We start from the raw sequence: 16,490 nt of genomic DNA, 5'->3' as shown, positions 1-16,490 counted from the left end.
TGTGTGAGAACAATAGTTTAAAATTCTACTATAATTTTGAATGAACATATTTTAATCAATACTGATAAAAAAACAAAGTTATAAGATGACTAATATTATAGTTACTTTATAATTAATTCAACAAAATATATTAATTGAAACATACATTATAATTAAAACTAAGGAATAGTTACTAATTTCAATCTTAATTTATTTATTGTAATTTTAGTAATAGTTTATATGTAATGGTTATGATGGAATTAATTATTTCTTAGGTTCATCTAATTTAGCACTATTTAATTAGTTACTTTTTCTCACTTTTTTTTTACATTATATATATATATATATATATATATATATATATATATATATATATATATATATATATATATATATATATATATAAAATTTATTTTAACATATTTATAAACTATTCAATATTAATTTTAGAAATCATAAGAGAAAAACATAAAAAATCATTTATATAATATGGTTATGAGCAAGCAAAAAATTTTGGGATAAAAAATGAGTAAGGACCAAGTAAGACAAAATTTACATTTTATAAAAAATATATATCAACAATTCACAAACCTGAATATAAACCTCAATACATTCAACCAATTAAAATATAGAAAATTAATTTGTAAAGATTAAAAAGTTAAAAAAATTTCATGCATCAAGATATACAAAAACAATCAAATTTCATGCATCAAGATATATAAAAACAATCAAATTAAAAGAATTATAATTGGTGGATTGGAGTGAAGAATTCATAAAATGTGACAATAGTACTTAGCCTATCGGCAAGTACTAAAAATGAATATAAAGGTAGACATGATTACAAGTGTGATAAAGGACAAGACAAATTTATATAAAGATGGAGTGTTTATTATAAATATCACCAAAGAAATTGCACAATATTGTTTTATTAAACAATAGTTTGACATCAAATCCTTTAATTTCTAGATTTTTAAAAACTAATTGTCAAATAAAATAGATATCGTGAATAGAATATTCTAGTTGTTTGATTTCATCTTAGAATATTTTAAAACATAATATCATTATTTATTTTTAAAATAATTTTAATTTTATTTAAAATTAAAAATATATTCAATTAATAATTTAGCAAATTTCAAAGTTTACTATATATTTCACAATTTGAATTTTAAAATTAAATCATAAATTAATTTATTTATCCACTTTACTAACAAAAGTTTACAAATAATAACTATAGTGATAAATCTTTTAATACATTCTACACTCCAAGGACTTAACTTAGTTTAAGAATATTGTGAATATAACAACTGATTTCAAATAATACAATTACTATACAACCGAGGGGCACTACTAGCAAAATGCCTTAAATAAAAACATAGGGGGAAAAGCATTGCAATGGTTTTCGATTTTTAATTTTGCATTTTTTGTTTTCTTTCCTGTTACGATTCTGCGGCCATGAATTTATGATCTACCTGAAAATAATTTTGCTGCACTTGGGAATTCCTCCTGCAGATGAATGTGTTCTGGATGTCTACCATTTCAAATAGGTATGTTGTCGCTGCCATTTCGCGTCATTGTTGGACATTATCAATTTATTTCTCCTTTGTACCTTTTATGAGCATTGCTTGGTAAATTTGTTCTTTTGCATAGATTTCCATTTTGGAAGCAATGAGGATTGAATATGGTGCTTCCTTTTCCTCTTTTACCAAATGCCCTGACTAGGGTACAACTCTGTGCATTCTATTCAACACTACTACTCTCCTTTTCTTATTGGGGCTTCATTACTTTGAATATCTAATGCGCTAGGTTTTGCATATTCATTTAATAAAATGCCCTCGACACCACAGTTTCTGATTAGAATCTTCTATTTTGAAGCACCTATGCGCGTTAACAGAAGCCCGAGATTCCCCATGCACATCCCTGAAAACTCTGATTGTAGCTTATGTTGGGGGTACTTGGTGACCAAACCCGAGGGTTTCTTGATTGGAAAAGGCCCATGTTTTCTGTAACATATATGTGTTGTCTTGCAATGCCTTTTGTGTTCCTACAACTTTTCCCTTTAACAAGATCGTTGACAGGTATAACAATGGAGGGCTTCCAATAATTTATGTTTTGTAGGCTTATACTAGGGTTTTAAATAAGGCTTTTATAACTTGCCGCTTTTATATATATATATATCGTCCCTTACTCTAGCAGAAAGAAAACATCCTGAAAACCTATTTCCTGTCCCCACGTCCCGAAAATGAAAAAAGTGTTTTGTATACTGATTCTCAACATTCCTGAAATTAATGGTCTTGCATCACAAATACGATTTTTTTTTGCCTAGAAATCAGTCAAGTAATGATGCTTTGTGGATTTCACTGATTTACAGGGTTCTTCACCAGTGCCGTCTTTACAATTCCAGTAGACTTGGAAAAATACAAAATGTGTTTTAGCAAAACCAGCCTTGATTTTTTTGTCTAGAGGTGTTGTAGATGTATGATCCATGTTTCTCTTGAACCTGCAATTCTTATAAATTTTATATTTATAGATTCAAGATCTGACTTAAAGAGGCTCGTTATCTCATAACTTCCATCTATTTCTAAATTGATAAGTAAGAATAAATGTTTTGTTTTATAGAGCAAGATAGAAAATCTATATGCGAGGCAGATGTAGAGCCATGGGAAATGAGATTTAGCAACTCTTGATCACATGTAATTAGAAGTTGTAAAACTAAAATATCAACCAACTTTTCCACTGTCTCTCCAGTGCGCATGCTGAAGATAAAAATGTGCATACATGTATAAAGTATGTACAGGACAAATACACTATGCCCAAATAAGTACAGGACAAATACGCTATGCCCAAATATTATTTGATAGGCTGTGCCCAGAAATGTAATCATATTCTTTATAATATCTTCCAAAATATGCATATGAATGTTGGCGATGTTTATTGTAACTATTATCAAATGAATCTAAAATGAATTTGTTGATTATAATGCTTCATAGTCTCCATAGTAAATGGAAGTCTTAGATGAAGAAGACCTGATACCTCTTGAACTCAAAATTTATAAATGCTCAATACAAAATTATTTGAAATGCTTGGAGATTTTCAAGCTAATTTGACTGATAAAGAAAAACCTTGGATCGAGTAGTTTGATTATTGTGGCCACTGAGTGAACGTGCTTTCCAAAATGGAAGTTGAACAGGGCATTCATGTGTGCAAATACATTCATAGGCAAGCACACAAAATGTAAAAGCATGAGCAAAGAATATCAAAGGTTTGACAAAGTAATTCAGTATGTTCATCACAAAATAACATTATTATTACAGTTGCAGTAGTGTCGTTGGTAAGCACGATGGAAGCTCAAACAAGGCAATGGCAACTACATCAAAGTACAAATCTGAAATTTTAAAACAAGCTCCACCAACCATTAAAGTGTGAGTGTCAAATGCTATTTGCATGGAGATATATATCATAGACAAAATGACTCAATTTTTGGTTTGATAGAATGCAGCAAGCAAATGAAATAAATATGGAATGTGCATGAAATAGACTTTGCAGGGAAATTCTCACTATATCTTTGAGGTGATATAGTTTGTTTTCCCAGCAGCCTTAGCCCATATGTAAAATTCAAGATAAGTATCCTAAATACCACTTTTGATTTAGTTGAATATTAAAATTATTGCACAGCTTATATTATCATCAGCATAGTTGAGGAAGAGGAGTAGATGATATTTATAGAATGCTTTATACAATAACTTTATTTAATGAAGTTGAGAAAATACTCTCAGATTTTTAACATCTCTTTCTATGTTTGAAATGGTTGGATCGTAATACTTTGAGAAGTTTTAAGTCACTGTGATGGAGTGCATGGATTATGAACATAATTAAACTGGGCTGTTAACACACCATATTATAGAAAATGTCATGGACTGAGAAAGATTAATTAATGTTTTTAGATTGGATAGTTATGTCAGCTCAAACTATTTTTTGGGACATAATAGTTACAATACAAAGAAGATCATGAGTGTTATTTAAAATGCTGACACAATGTCTCATGAAGACATATGGTGCAATGGAATAAAAATTTATGGATAGTTCACAATGCGAGTTTATGGTAATCATGATCTGTGTTTATGGTAATAAATGTGGATAATACAAATACACCTACTAAAAAAAATACAAACTAACATCTATTAGAGTATTACTGTATTTATATTGTGCATTATATGGTTTGTATTTATGTTTTCAGCACTGTCAAACTAAATTTTAAAACTTAAACAGGAGGGAAAACCTGAAGGCCTGAATTTTGATTTAATTATACCCTACTGCATCTGAGATTATGAGCTACATGGAGAATAACATTATCATTTTATGAAGGTTGATAGGAAAATTAATTGGTCTAGGTAAACATTAAAAGTTTCCTTTGGCTGTGCTACAGTATTAGTTAAGTCTGTAGGGCTACAAATTATCTCGAGTACTGCAGTTATGATCATTCAATTTCAGACTACTATACCGACTAGTAGTATTCCACTTTCATTGTTAAATTTTTTTAACAATGCTTTTAGTTGTTTCTGATCATAATATTAAATATTATTTACCAAATAGCTAACTTGCAAATGTCCTCTAGTAAATTGAATCATATATCTTTATTGCAATTTGAACTTCATAGTAATCTTCTCTGTAGTAACTGTTACACAATTATTTTTCCATTTACCTTTTTGTCTGTTGAGCATTTTTTAAACTGATACCTGATATATTCAATGATGGGAATGGCTATGATATCTTAAGAAAATATTTCAAGAGCTGCAAATCATGCAATTAAAAAACTTCGATGGAATTTAAGCTATTTGCTCTGTTACCGTATGAAAGCTTATTGCCCCTTCCATGTTTTTCAGTTTATCTCTATTGGGGAACTTGTTTAGATTTATTTATTGAAAAAGAAAATGATCTCTGTTACACAATTATGGATCTTTAGTATAGATCCTCGAGACCTCAATTTCTATAAATTTTGGAATTGTACGATATTTTGAATGATTAGATAACTTGTACTAGATCAAGAGTGATCCACTTTGGCCAATTAATTTGAAGCATCATTTGCAGCCTTAGGCTTGGAAGACTCGGAAAACAAATAGGGTATAGATTCTCGAGTATGAAGAAAACATACCATATAGATATTTAGGAAGTATATACTTTTAAATGCACTTTTAAAGATGGAAAAATACCAATAAATTATAGGCTATGTTGCTTGCCTATACATGTGTACATAAAAAAATGAGTCAAACATAAATTTGAGCTGAAGGAAATAATCTTCTAAAATGTGTAAATACTTATGTGTTTTTGGTGCACAAAAATCAGGTATTACGATATTTATGGCTTATTGAATTGGCTAGAATGTGGGTGAGATCACGAAAGAAATTCATTTAAAATAGTTTAGAAACCTACATAATGAAATCGTTGACTTGGTTTACTCTGCCTGAATCCTTTCTGATAAGTGATAAGTGATGGTAAAAATTGCAAATACATTAATGAGATGTTTGGTGAGACTTGTGTATAGAATAATGTTTTTCTATCCATATGTTGTTGAAATTCTAGTACATAGTCCATTCTTGATTGTGTTTATCATCTCACACAAAGGACATAATAACAACTTCTCAATAGCTAATTGAAGATAAAGTTTTCAGAGGTAACAATATTCATTTTCATTTTCCCATGATAGTGATATCACACTCAAGTATCAACTATTGATCTTCATGTGAATTACTCATAAATCTCCTATTTTGAAGTATGACTACTTAGTGTTCCATATATTTCCAATTTTGATGGCTAAGCAACCCCCTGGTCCTGTGTCCGATCTTGTCAATCTTGCTGAATTTTCCATTCATATGCTATTAAGAAGGAAATTAGTATATCTATGGAATGATAATTTTAGAGTTTAAGATTTTTTACTATTATGTTATTTGATTTGTGCATTTTCATGGAGGGCGATTTGTATTAGATTTTACCTATAATCCAACAAGTTTGTTCTGGCTTCTGGGCGGGCGGGCCTTGTTTGAAAACCAGGACCTCATTAGACTCATCAATTTTTTGGAGAGACTGGTAATACTGATTTGTAGTGAGAATTTATTTAAATTGAGTCCATTATAATTTTTTCCCATTTTGGTAAGGGGAAGTGAAATTCTTCTATCGTACTATAGAATGATTGTAAATGATTTATGCTGTCCAACTTTTGTGGGATTGGTGATTGCCAGAGGTAGTGAATGGGTCAGGAGGAACATCACGATCACAATTCTTTGTGTCAACTATATATTAGAACATCTTCAACTCCTCGATTTCAAATAAATATTAGATAGTTTTTGTTTTTTTAGATTAAACATACTAGGTCACATCTAATCTTTCCTTTATCTTTCAACTTGATGGGTATGTTCCTCAAGAAATGAAGATTAACAATATGTTAGATTCGTAGAAATGAAGATTAACAATATGCTAGATTCGTATCTTGATCCTCTGGCTGACAAGGTGAGTAATTTTCTTATTTTGGCTACGGAGAATTAACTAGAAGATCTAGGCAGAGATGTTCCCACGTTTTCCTTTCCTAACTTGTGTTTTCTTCTCAGTTTCAATACAATTTTTATGTGTTTTGTTGCATGTATAGGTGCTTATTATGTGTGTTGCACTGGCAATGATTGAGAATAATCTCTTACCTTGAAAGTTGTATTTGCCAGCTCAGAATGCATCTTGCTTCCGCATGACTTTTCCCTTATTCATAATTACTCAATAAGGTGGCTTTAAGTGCAGTAGTCTGGGATATTGAGTTCAAATTAAATATTAGAAAAAACTACAGAATGCATGTAAATAGGCTTTATTCTATTTCAAGAAATTCTTAGGAATAACTTGATTTCTAACAATACACCATGAGTAAAATGTTTTGCCTTTGGTATGTAAAATGAAAAACCTACATACAAGGCAAAGTTATCTATTCATAAGCATATAAGTAAGTGTCAAGACTTTATTTTATTCCATGAAATGTTACACCATAAGTAAAACATTTTACCTTTAGTATATAAAATAGAAAATATAAATACAAGGTAGAGTTCTCTATTTGTCATTATATGATATGTCACATATATTACGGTCTTTGAAAATTCTTAATAATTTCCTCCAATACTTGAAAATTTATATTTGTTTGCAGATTAATTATAGGCAAGCTAAATAATATAGCCAATTCAAAAACATAGTCTAATTGTTTTCCCCTAGTTATCTAAAATTGTTAGAATGGGAGAGTTGAAATACTAGGCTCACAAAACTTGCAAAAAAATAAGAATAATAGAAAGGGCTTTAAAAGTGTTTAAAAATAAATAAATTGATAAGTCAAAATCCTAAAATACAATATATTTAATTTATTTACCATTGGTGGATGTTCTAACCACCTAAACTAGTTTGGTTAAGTTGCATACATTTTTTTTGGAAAAAGTGATAGAAGTTTATTATTAGCGTGCACACGCACACACAGACACATATATAATGTCAAACTAGCACCAAGGACAACTATATGTGCAACAATGTTTCTGTGAGTTTATAGTTTTGAAGATGAAATTTTAGGCACAACAAATAATATTTCCCAATATTGAAAGAAAGTACTTGAAATATGTGCTCAAGTTGCAATGTGATAATCCTCCACCTTTTTTAACCACTTTACCGACTCCTGGTACTTTTACTTAGTACATTTTTTCTTTGAATGTGTTAAAAAGGAGAGGTTTCTTAGATATAAAAGGGAGGGCATCCCCTCCATGTTCTCTTATATTAAGGTTGTCACCAAGACTACCAAAGTACATTTTAGCCGAGTATTATCACTCAATGTTATAACAACATAACCTAGAGAATGAATCCACATGGTGTGTTAAGGAATCTTTAAAGTTCAAATCCACATGTTGTTAAGACAAACTACAACTTAGAGGACAAATCCTACTCCATATTAAAGAGGTCTAAATCCAATAGGTTAAATGTTTATAGTTTGTGGCCTATTACAAATATCTTATGTTTTATATTAGTAGTCTCACATAACAAGTTAGTTTGAGGTTTCAATCTTTTATTCTCTACTATACTTGTCCTCTGATTGATTATGTAGGGACTCAAAGAGGATTGAAATTAATTCCTGTAGACACCTAAATGTGGTTGCATCAATAAGTAATCATATTTAGTCATCTTCTAAGACATTATTGATTAAATATTTACTATTTAATTAAATAATTGTCATCCTCTAGTTAATTAATTAATTAAATTAACTATAGTCCAATTGATAAAATCAAATGATCACCCAAAATCAATTTATCAATTAAATCCCAATTCTTCTATTAAATTGGATAAATCATTAAATCTATTCAATTTAATTTCACACTCCCATTTTATTGAATAAAACATTTAATAAAATATCTAAAATCCCAAAAGCCTCTCTAAACCCTATCCTAACACCTAATCCAACCCATTCACCCATACTAACTTCACTTAGCCTCCTAACAAACCCATCCCATCAAAGCTAAATCACTTACCCCCTAACCGCTCTTCTAAGCTAATCCTAATCCTCTTCTAATCATGTGCACAATCATAAACCTGGGTTAAGACTTGCTAACCCAAACCAAAGTCAACAATCTCATCCTCACTCTCACCTTCCAACATTTATGACTCTTACATCTCTTACACCTCCCTTAATGACTTTTACAAGGCATTTATGGAGCCTTTATCTCTTGAGCCTCCTTTGTTGACCATCCACCCTGTCTTCCCTCCATCCAATCACCCTCTAACAAGTGTCACCTCCCCATTGGTGCTAAACAAGCACAATCCATGTGCTCCCTTTTGAGTGCATCTTGATCCTCCCTCATCATTTCATCATCTTGACATCTTGGCCCTCCATTTCTCCAACCCTTGGCCAATAAATTGAACCTCCTCCCTTCACAAAATAATCCACCTTCCATGCAAAGTTATAATGCTATTTTGAGAGCTCATAAACTATCAAAATACCATTATAATGTTGGAATCACTCCATGAATCCATTGTTAAAACTCTTATCCATGCATACACTTGGTAAAAACCTCCATCCATTGGAAGCTTGAGCACGACATGAGCATACATCCCCTCTCATCAAGGAGAAATCCACTACATCATATATTATACCATTAGAAGCCTACCATTCTTGATTTGCTTCCTTTTGTGGTGATAACAATCGGTCCTATCTTAAGTATTAGCTTGTTTAGTATGGTTAATGCTTTCCTTAATAGCTAGTATTCATATTGCACTACTAAACTAGGTGATACAATTCCAGAGTTCAATCTTGTTATATGAATGACACAAATCAAAAGAAAACTGGTGAGAAGAATGATGTGGGTTGTCTACACATAAGGAACTAGAAACAAGATGGACTTATTTACAATCGTTATTAGGTTATTGGGGCATTATTGTACTATTTAAAGTCTGGAAGACCCAAGGATGCATATGACTCTAATTGAAAGCTATATTAGTACCTAAGCCTCCCAAAAAAGAGCCAAGGGAGAAAGAGAGTATAGAGAAAATATAGAATTCATCATGAATATCATTGAAGTATTAGTGATGTCTATATATATCCATGATGCAAGTGATGTTTATGATGTTTATTGTATGAAAAAATATAACAAGATTATATGGGAAGATTGATTCTATAGTACATATGGATGTATAAATGTTTTTCTATAAAAAGTTATCATTGTAACTTTGACAATTTTTGCATTATTCTTTGAAGGTACTAGCTCAAAGGAAGAACACCTACTTTACAAGTAGTAGGATGATGGTTTGATTCCATTGTGCCTTAATATGATTAAATTAAAGATTAAATAAACAAGAAAATACACTATCAAATAAAAGACCATGGGTAAGTGCACCAAGATGGTGTACAAAAAGGTGGGTATAAGTGGACACCTTTTTTCTAAAATTAGGTGAACTTGAACTTGGTCGAGATATTTGAGAGTCATCCACTAAAAATGACAAGATGCATACAACATATAAATTGTAGTACTATTATTCTACTTTCTAAACTACTAGAGTTTTTACAAAATGGATAAGATTAGGTGGGTCAAACTTGCACACACAAAAAATAGTTCCTAATTTTTTTAGAAAACATAACATAGCTATTTTTGTGTGTAGCACAAAAGACATAGTTATATTTAGTATTTTGCATATCCCTTTGGTAGGATGATAGTTAAGAGTCATATCTAGAAGTTGTGTATTTTTTTGTATTTTGAGTATTTATTTTGTTATGAATTGTTTAATAAACTACATCCCAAAATTTTTGTACCTATTCGTGCACTGAGCATAACTTGCATTAAAATAATTGAAAATTGAAACTTAAAAAAAAAAAAGTGTATATAATCAAATGTAGAACAATAATATGTAATTTATTTTGAATTTGGTTAAGTGTATCAAAAGTTATTAAAAAAATGGTAGACATATGTCTATGAGGAATGTCAAGGCATAGGTAAATGTAATTAAAGTTTACATTGTTAATATTGTCTAAAAAAATAAATAAAATGGTTAGAAAGCTAAGAAGACGTGTAAAATTATGGTGGTGATTTTAGAGATACCCACTTCACCATTAGCATACCTGATGAAGAAAAACATGATAATTCATCTTAGAAGATGAAAAAATGTCTAAAGGAAAAAAAAATGGAGGGAAAATAGTCTCCCAAGCCTTTGGGTCATTTTCTTAGGCTATCACCAAGCCATAACCCAATAAGATTTTGTGGATTCAAATAACCCGATCGGGTTATGAAAATAAAAAATGCATTTAGAATCTTATCAAGTTTTGTATTACTACTTCACAAGGTTAGAGAGAGAGAGAGAGAGACAGAGAGAGAGACAGAGAGAGAGAGAGAGAGAGAGAGTTATGTATTATACTAAACACATGTCTATCATGTCCCTCGATCCTTGTCTCCATCTCATCCTCTCTCTCATTTTCACTCTATATCCTATCCCCACCACTCTTTATCCTATCCCCTTCTCTCTCTCTCACACTCTTTATATCATATCCACTAATCTCTCTCTCTCTCTCTCTCTCTCTCACACACACACACAAACACACACCCTCTCTCTTATTCTGTCTCTCTTCCTATCCCCTTCCACCTCTTTATCCTAGCCTCACCATTTCTCCCTCATTCTCTCCATCACTTCCTCCCTCTTTCAATCTACCTTTGTGTAGTAGTAATACAAAACGTGATTGATTTTTGTATAACTTGATCAAGTTATTTGTCTATATGGACAATGCAATTAGAGCTCAATAACCAATACTCGATTGGGTTATTGAAAACTATTCATAAAATAGCATGTCAACAGTTATTATGTTGTTTTAGTGCAATCCACCAGATTCTACTACTATTTCACATGTGTTTTTATACCAGGTACACAAGTGTAAGATTGTTTGTTCTTGGAAATGCTAATTTTATATTTTTTATGTGCCAACATCTTATTTTATCTTAGTATCTTATGATTGAGCATAAATTAATCATGCAAATTTATTTAGTTTTTTATTTTATTTTTTATTTTATTCATGTTATTGTTTGTATGGTAATTTGCATCTACAATCATGGGAAAGAACAAGAGAGGAACGATTGAAAAATGAGAGGCAACAAAGGCAAAAACAAGGGAGCGTACGAGGAGATTATGTGAAGGTACATCATCAAATGTCTCTAATGTAAGTGATGAAAATCTACCTATTGATATTGACATCACAAACACACCTAATTTGACAAATGAAAATGTTCAACATACCCCAATTGAAATGATTATGACAAATACACTTACATCACCTAATGCCCCTATTGTGACATCTCAAGTTGAAATGATGAATGCACATGATGTAAACTTAATGAAAATATAGAGCATGCACGTACATCAACATCTCCTACAATAATTCGTAGAAAACCAATGTTTCTATTTGACATTGATGAAAATATTTTGAAGCCAATGCATGATAAAATGCTAGAAAGAAATTGTAGGAGAATTGTTCAAAAGATTTGGAATAACTATTTCAAAAAATTTAAAACTTGGTTGTGCTTAATGGTTTATCTTTCTCTTTGATGTAATGGGTTTCAGGGCCCTTCCAAAACTTGCTTTTACCTTAATCTAAAACTATTTAAAAAATTTAAATCAAAGTGGAAGATGCCAACTTTTTGTTGAAATGGTTAAAAATCTGAAATTTAGAGAGACAATGAGAATTTTGGGGTTAAGAACATCTGAAAATAGTAGTGAAAGAAGCATTGTTAGAAATCTCTTTGATGCATACCAATCCATTGGTTCAAAAACATGTACTAAAGATGCTAATACAAGTCGACAGGTTCTCACATCAACCATAATGGGAAAGGAAATGGCAAAAACTCGCATGGCAAGCAAAACAAGTAAATCATTAAGGATAAGTAGAACAATGTTACTCAAAGCCTTAATGAGGTGAGAGAAAATTAAGAATTCTAATGAGACTAGTTTTTGGTCATTCCAAGGTAGATTTCCACATAAGGATCAAGTTATTGTTGATGTACTAAGAACATTAATAGAAAACATTTGGTGTGACAACACAAGGGCTTCACCAAACTAAAAAGTTGTTGTCAAAAGATGAATTGGGAAAACAAACCATGAGCCACATGTAAAACATTTTTTAGATATGATTCAAACACAATTTTTGAAATGTTTCTTCAAAGATTTCCTCAAATTAAAATCAGCCGAAGGTTTTTTGAGATGACAAAACCATTTTATATTAAGATAAATCATACACACACTACATGTTGAGTTTTCTATGCATTATGATGTTTATCATGATATATGTTGTACTTTGCATACTAATGAAATATTGTAGGAATGTGGTCTACAATTACCTCCTTAGTCACCTAGAGAATTTATTGCAAGTGTACTATGTAAACAAGATGATGGGTGCATTTATAATAAGACCATGTGTTTGAAAGATTTTTGCCCTCAATGTGGTGGTTTGCAAAAGTTGCATGGATGTCTACATCTAGATAGCACACATAAAATTGGTAAGAGACTAGTTTTTCTTGGAAAGTACAAGTCAGTTATCTATGGTGTTAAAGATGGAAAATAATTAAAGAGGTGCAAATTAGTAAAAAGTGATGTATGTGTAGTTGATTTTATGAAATTATTTCAAGAGAAAATAGTTTATTACTACATAGGTCATACACATAGAGCTAGATGGTTAGATGAGCAATTCAAGTTGTGTAAGGACACTTTTCCCTTGGGTACAATTGTGTTGCTTTCTGACTTTGCTGAAAACTATGCACTAAAACCTCAAAATGAAGTGCAACCAATGCATTACAACTTTATACAAATGTTAATTTTTGTACACATAGCATTTATTCATGCACATGATAGCATAGACGATGACAGAAAAGTATTAAGAGAGTATCACTTCTATATTAGTGATGATCGAACTCATTGATCAAAGTTTGTGTAAGGATGTTTTAGAGTTTTCTAAGACAATTTGAGGGAAAGAGATGAAAGATACAATCAACACATTATATGGTCAGACAAGTGCTATGTACAATTCAAGAATTCAAGGATGTTCTATTGGTTGAGTAGGATGCATGTGACTAGTGCAGTGCAACATTTTTGGAATTTCATTGAGGTGGGACATGGAAAGGGAGAGCATGATGGTGCCGGAGCATGTGTGAAAAGAGCCCTTAGTAGAGAGGAATTAAAGTACGAAGGTGGCACAATATTACAAAATGCTAAAATATTTATCCAATGGTGCAATTCTATGATGAGACTAGGTAATACAGGTAAGTCTATGGTTTTTAGATATTTTTGGTTGATATGTGAACCTAACATTGAAAATTTGCAAGATTGTTGTACACTTACAAGATCAAGTGAGATGCATTCATTTTGAAGTTCAAATGTAACGTCACTAGCTATTCATACTAGAAAGTTTGTGTGCTTTTACTCTTCGTATATGCATCATTTATGGGATGAATGTGAATCAAAAGAGTGGATTGACCAATGGTCTTGTAGACCTTTGCATCCAATTGATTCATATCAACTTCCAACAACACTACAACTCAACCAGGTTGAAGCATCAACAAATTTTGAGCATGTATCTAACCTAGTTGAACTAGGTACTAAGTTATCAATTTAATACTTGGTTAAAATAGATTACTTTCAATTTCGCTATTAACTTATCGTTCTATATAATGTAGGTCATGTATATGCAGTTATTGCATATGAGAATAATAAAGGAACAAATTACTTTCTATGTCGTTGTATTGAGCCCCAAAAAAACTAATAGCTACATTGATGGTGAGGATATTGAGTACCCAATAGCATCCATCATTGTGATAGAAACATGGCTTAGAAGGTGGTATATTTTTGTCCCTTAACATTAAAATCTCTTTAAATCAATTTGTCATGTATAATGTATCAATTTTGACTTTAAATTGTCTTTACAATTGAATGTAGGTACCCTATCAATAATTCTACCACATGGTTATTTGAGGATTTTGAGACACACAAACATATTCTTCATTACTCTAACCTTATTGTTGCAACAAATATTCAATTGATAACGTATTGTGGTAGGCCAAATTTTGTATTTAAATCTGATAAGAGATGTAACATGTGCATATTTAGATGTCATATTTTGTGTAAAAATCTGATAAGAGATGTCACATGTGCATATTCAGATGCCAAATTTTGTATATAAAAAAGAGAAGACATGTAACATGTGCATATTTAGATGTCATATTTTGTATAAAAATTTGATAAGAGATGTCAAACATTCACATATTTAGATGCCAGATTTGGTATATAAAACTGATAAGAGATGTAAATATTGTGCATTATTGTTATAATTAGATGCCAGATTTGGTATATAAAACTGATATGAAATGTAAATATTGTGCATTATTGTTATAAATTTGTCTTTTGAACTCTTTTTTGTGGGTTTGATGATATCCTTAAAAAAAAATTCAATTATCTTAAACTTATATCTTCAACTTATATGGATTTGTCTCTTGAATATGGATTATCTTCAAAATATTCAATTATCTTCACTGATTTGACCAAATTGGTGAAAAGTTGCAAACAATGTAAAAGTTGCAAAACATTGAAGAGGAGTCCTAAAGGATGACTAACCACCCAGCCACCACATATAGTTGCCTTCAAACCAACCAACCCAGCACCCCTCAATCTCTCCAGTAGGTGTAGAATCTAACTAGAAACCTTCCAACCTTCCAAAATATGTTCCCCACATTCATATACCCGAGCATGAGTAGTTACAACTTCCCAAAGCTTCATTTACAACTTTTTGCAAAAATTGCCAAAGTTGCTCAAGTAACTTTTTGAGCAACTTTGCAACTTTTGAGCAATTTTTGCTCTTGACATCTTTTAGTCAAATGGGTCCATCTGGGAATATTCTAGGACCCTAGTTAAGATTCCTAGGACCTATTAAGTAACCTAATACCTTAGTTGCCCATCCCAAAAGCCTTTTAACCTATTGAATAACTTTTGGCTCATTGAGTAACTTTTGACCAACTTAGGACTTAATGAGCAATTTTGGCTTTTCCTAGCAATCCATGGCTACTCTATTAGCTCTGGCTGGTCAGGTTTAGGCTAGGACCAACCTCATTTTAGCCACAACATCCCTTTGATAGTATCCATCACACTGAACAGAAGCGTTCCTGAGGGTTTCTAAGGACCATCGAGCTGCAATATTTGATCGTGCATTTCTCTGACCTCGTACGAGGTATTGATGTATTGTTAGGTCCTACAAGATTATGTTATCTAGACCTACAAAAACCCATCTCAATTTTTAGAGATTCGACTTTGTTTGGATTTGGCATCCGTATCTCACCTATTGCCAAAAGTTGCAATGTTGCTGAGTTAAAATGAGCAAGGTTGTATCTATTTCAAACCGTTGGTCCTGGGATTGAATGCTCTACTTTGTTAGCTCTAGTTGGTCAGGTTTAGCCTAGAACCAACCTCATTTCAGCCACAATGTCCCTTTGACAGTGTCGACCACACTGAAGGGAAGTGTCCCTAAGGGTCTCTAAGCACCATCGAGATGCGATATTTGATCGGGCATTTCTCTAACCTCGTGTGACATATTGACGATCTGTTAGGTGCTACAGGATCATGTTATCTAGGCCTACAACAACCTATCTTAGTTTTTAGAGATTTGACCTTTTTTGGATTTGGCATCTATATCTCGCCTATTGCCAAAAGTTGTAATTTTCATTAGTTAAAATGAGCAAGGTTGTGTATATTTCAAACCATTGGTCCTAAGATCAAATCATCTACTCCATTAGCTTTAGTTGGTCAGGTTTAGCCTAGGACCAACCTCATTTCAGAAACAACATCCCTTTGATGGTATCGACCACACTAAATGGAAGTGTCCCTAAGGGTCTCTAAGCCCTATCAGGCTATGATCTTTGACACAAATACCAAAATCATGACATATTTTTACTTTTCATGTCTTATTACATCAAAATAAGTAACATATGATTACA

At 31.6% G+C, this 16,490-nt stretch overlaps 1 protein-coding gene across 5 annotated transcripts; it reads left to right on the top strand.

Moving 5' to 3' along the window:
• Positions 1-1,328: 1,328 nt before the first annotated feature.
• LOC149528857 (uncharacterized) lies at positions 1,329-14,725 on the top strand. Of its 5 annotated transcripts, none has more exons than XR_016358793.1 (4): positions 1,329-1,523; positions 11,579-11,677; positions 14,184-14,341; positions 14,443-14,725. XR_016358793.1 is itself a non-coding variant. In XM_089810161.1 (4 exons), the coding sequence occupies exons 1-4, from the start codon at positions 1,489-1,491 to the stop codon at positions 14,684-14,686; spliced, it is 513 nt and encodes a 170-aa protein (XP_089666287.1). In that variant the 5' UTR covers positions 1,329-1,488; the 3' UTR covers positions 14,687-14,725. The 5 variants fall into 5 exon arrangements, 1 of the variants encoding a protein (XP_089666287.1); XM_089810161.1 differs by having other exon boundaries at positions 11,579-11,654; XR_016358792.1 differs by lacking the exon at positions 11,579-11,677 and having other exon boundaries at positions 1,334-1,523.
• Positions 14,726-16,490: the final 1,765 nt, after the last annotated feature.

This window comes from Cupressus sempervirens, chromosome 11, assembly GCF_028749045.1.
Source record: "Cupressus sempervirens isolate cs-2001-9-10 chromosome 11, ASM2874904v1, whole genome shotgun sequence".
In the NCBI taxonomy this organism is placed as follows: Eukaryota; Viridiplantae; Streptophyta; class Pinopsida; order Cupressales; family Cupressaceae; genus Cupressus; species Cupressus sempervirens.
The sequence above is the reverse complement of the archived record's forward strand: the minus strand, read 5'-3'. Positions and strand labels throughout refer to the sequence as shown.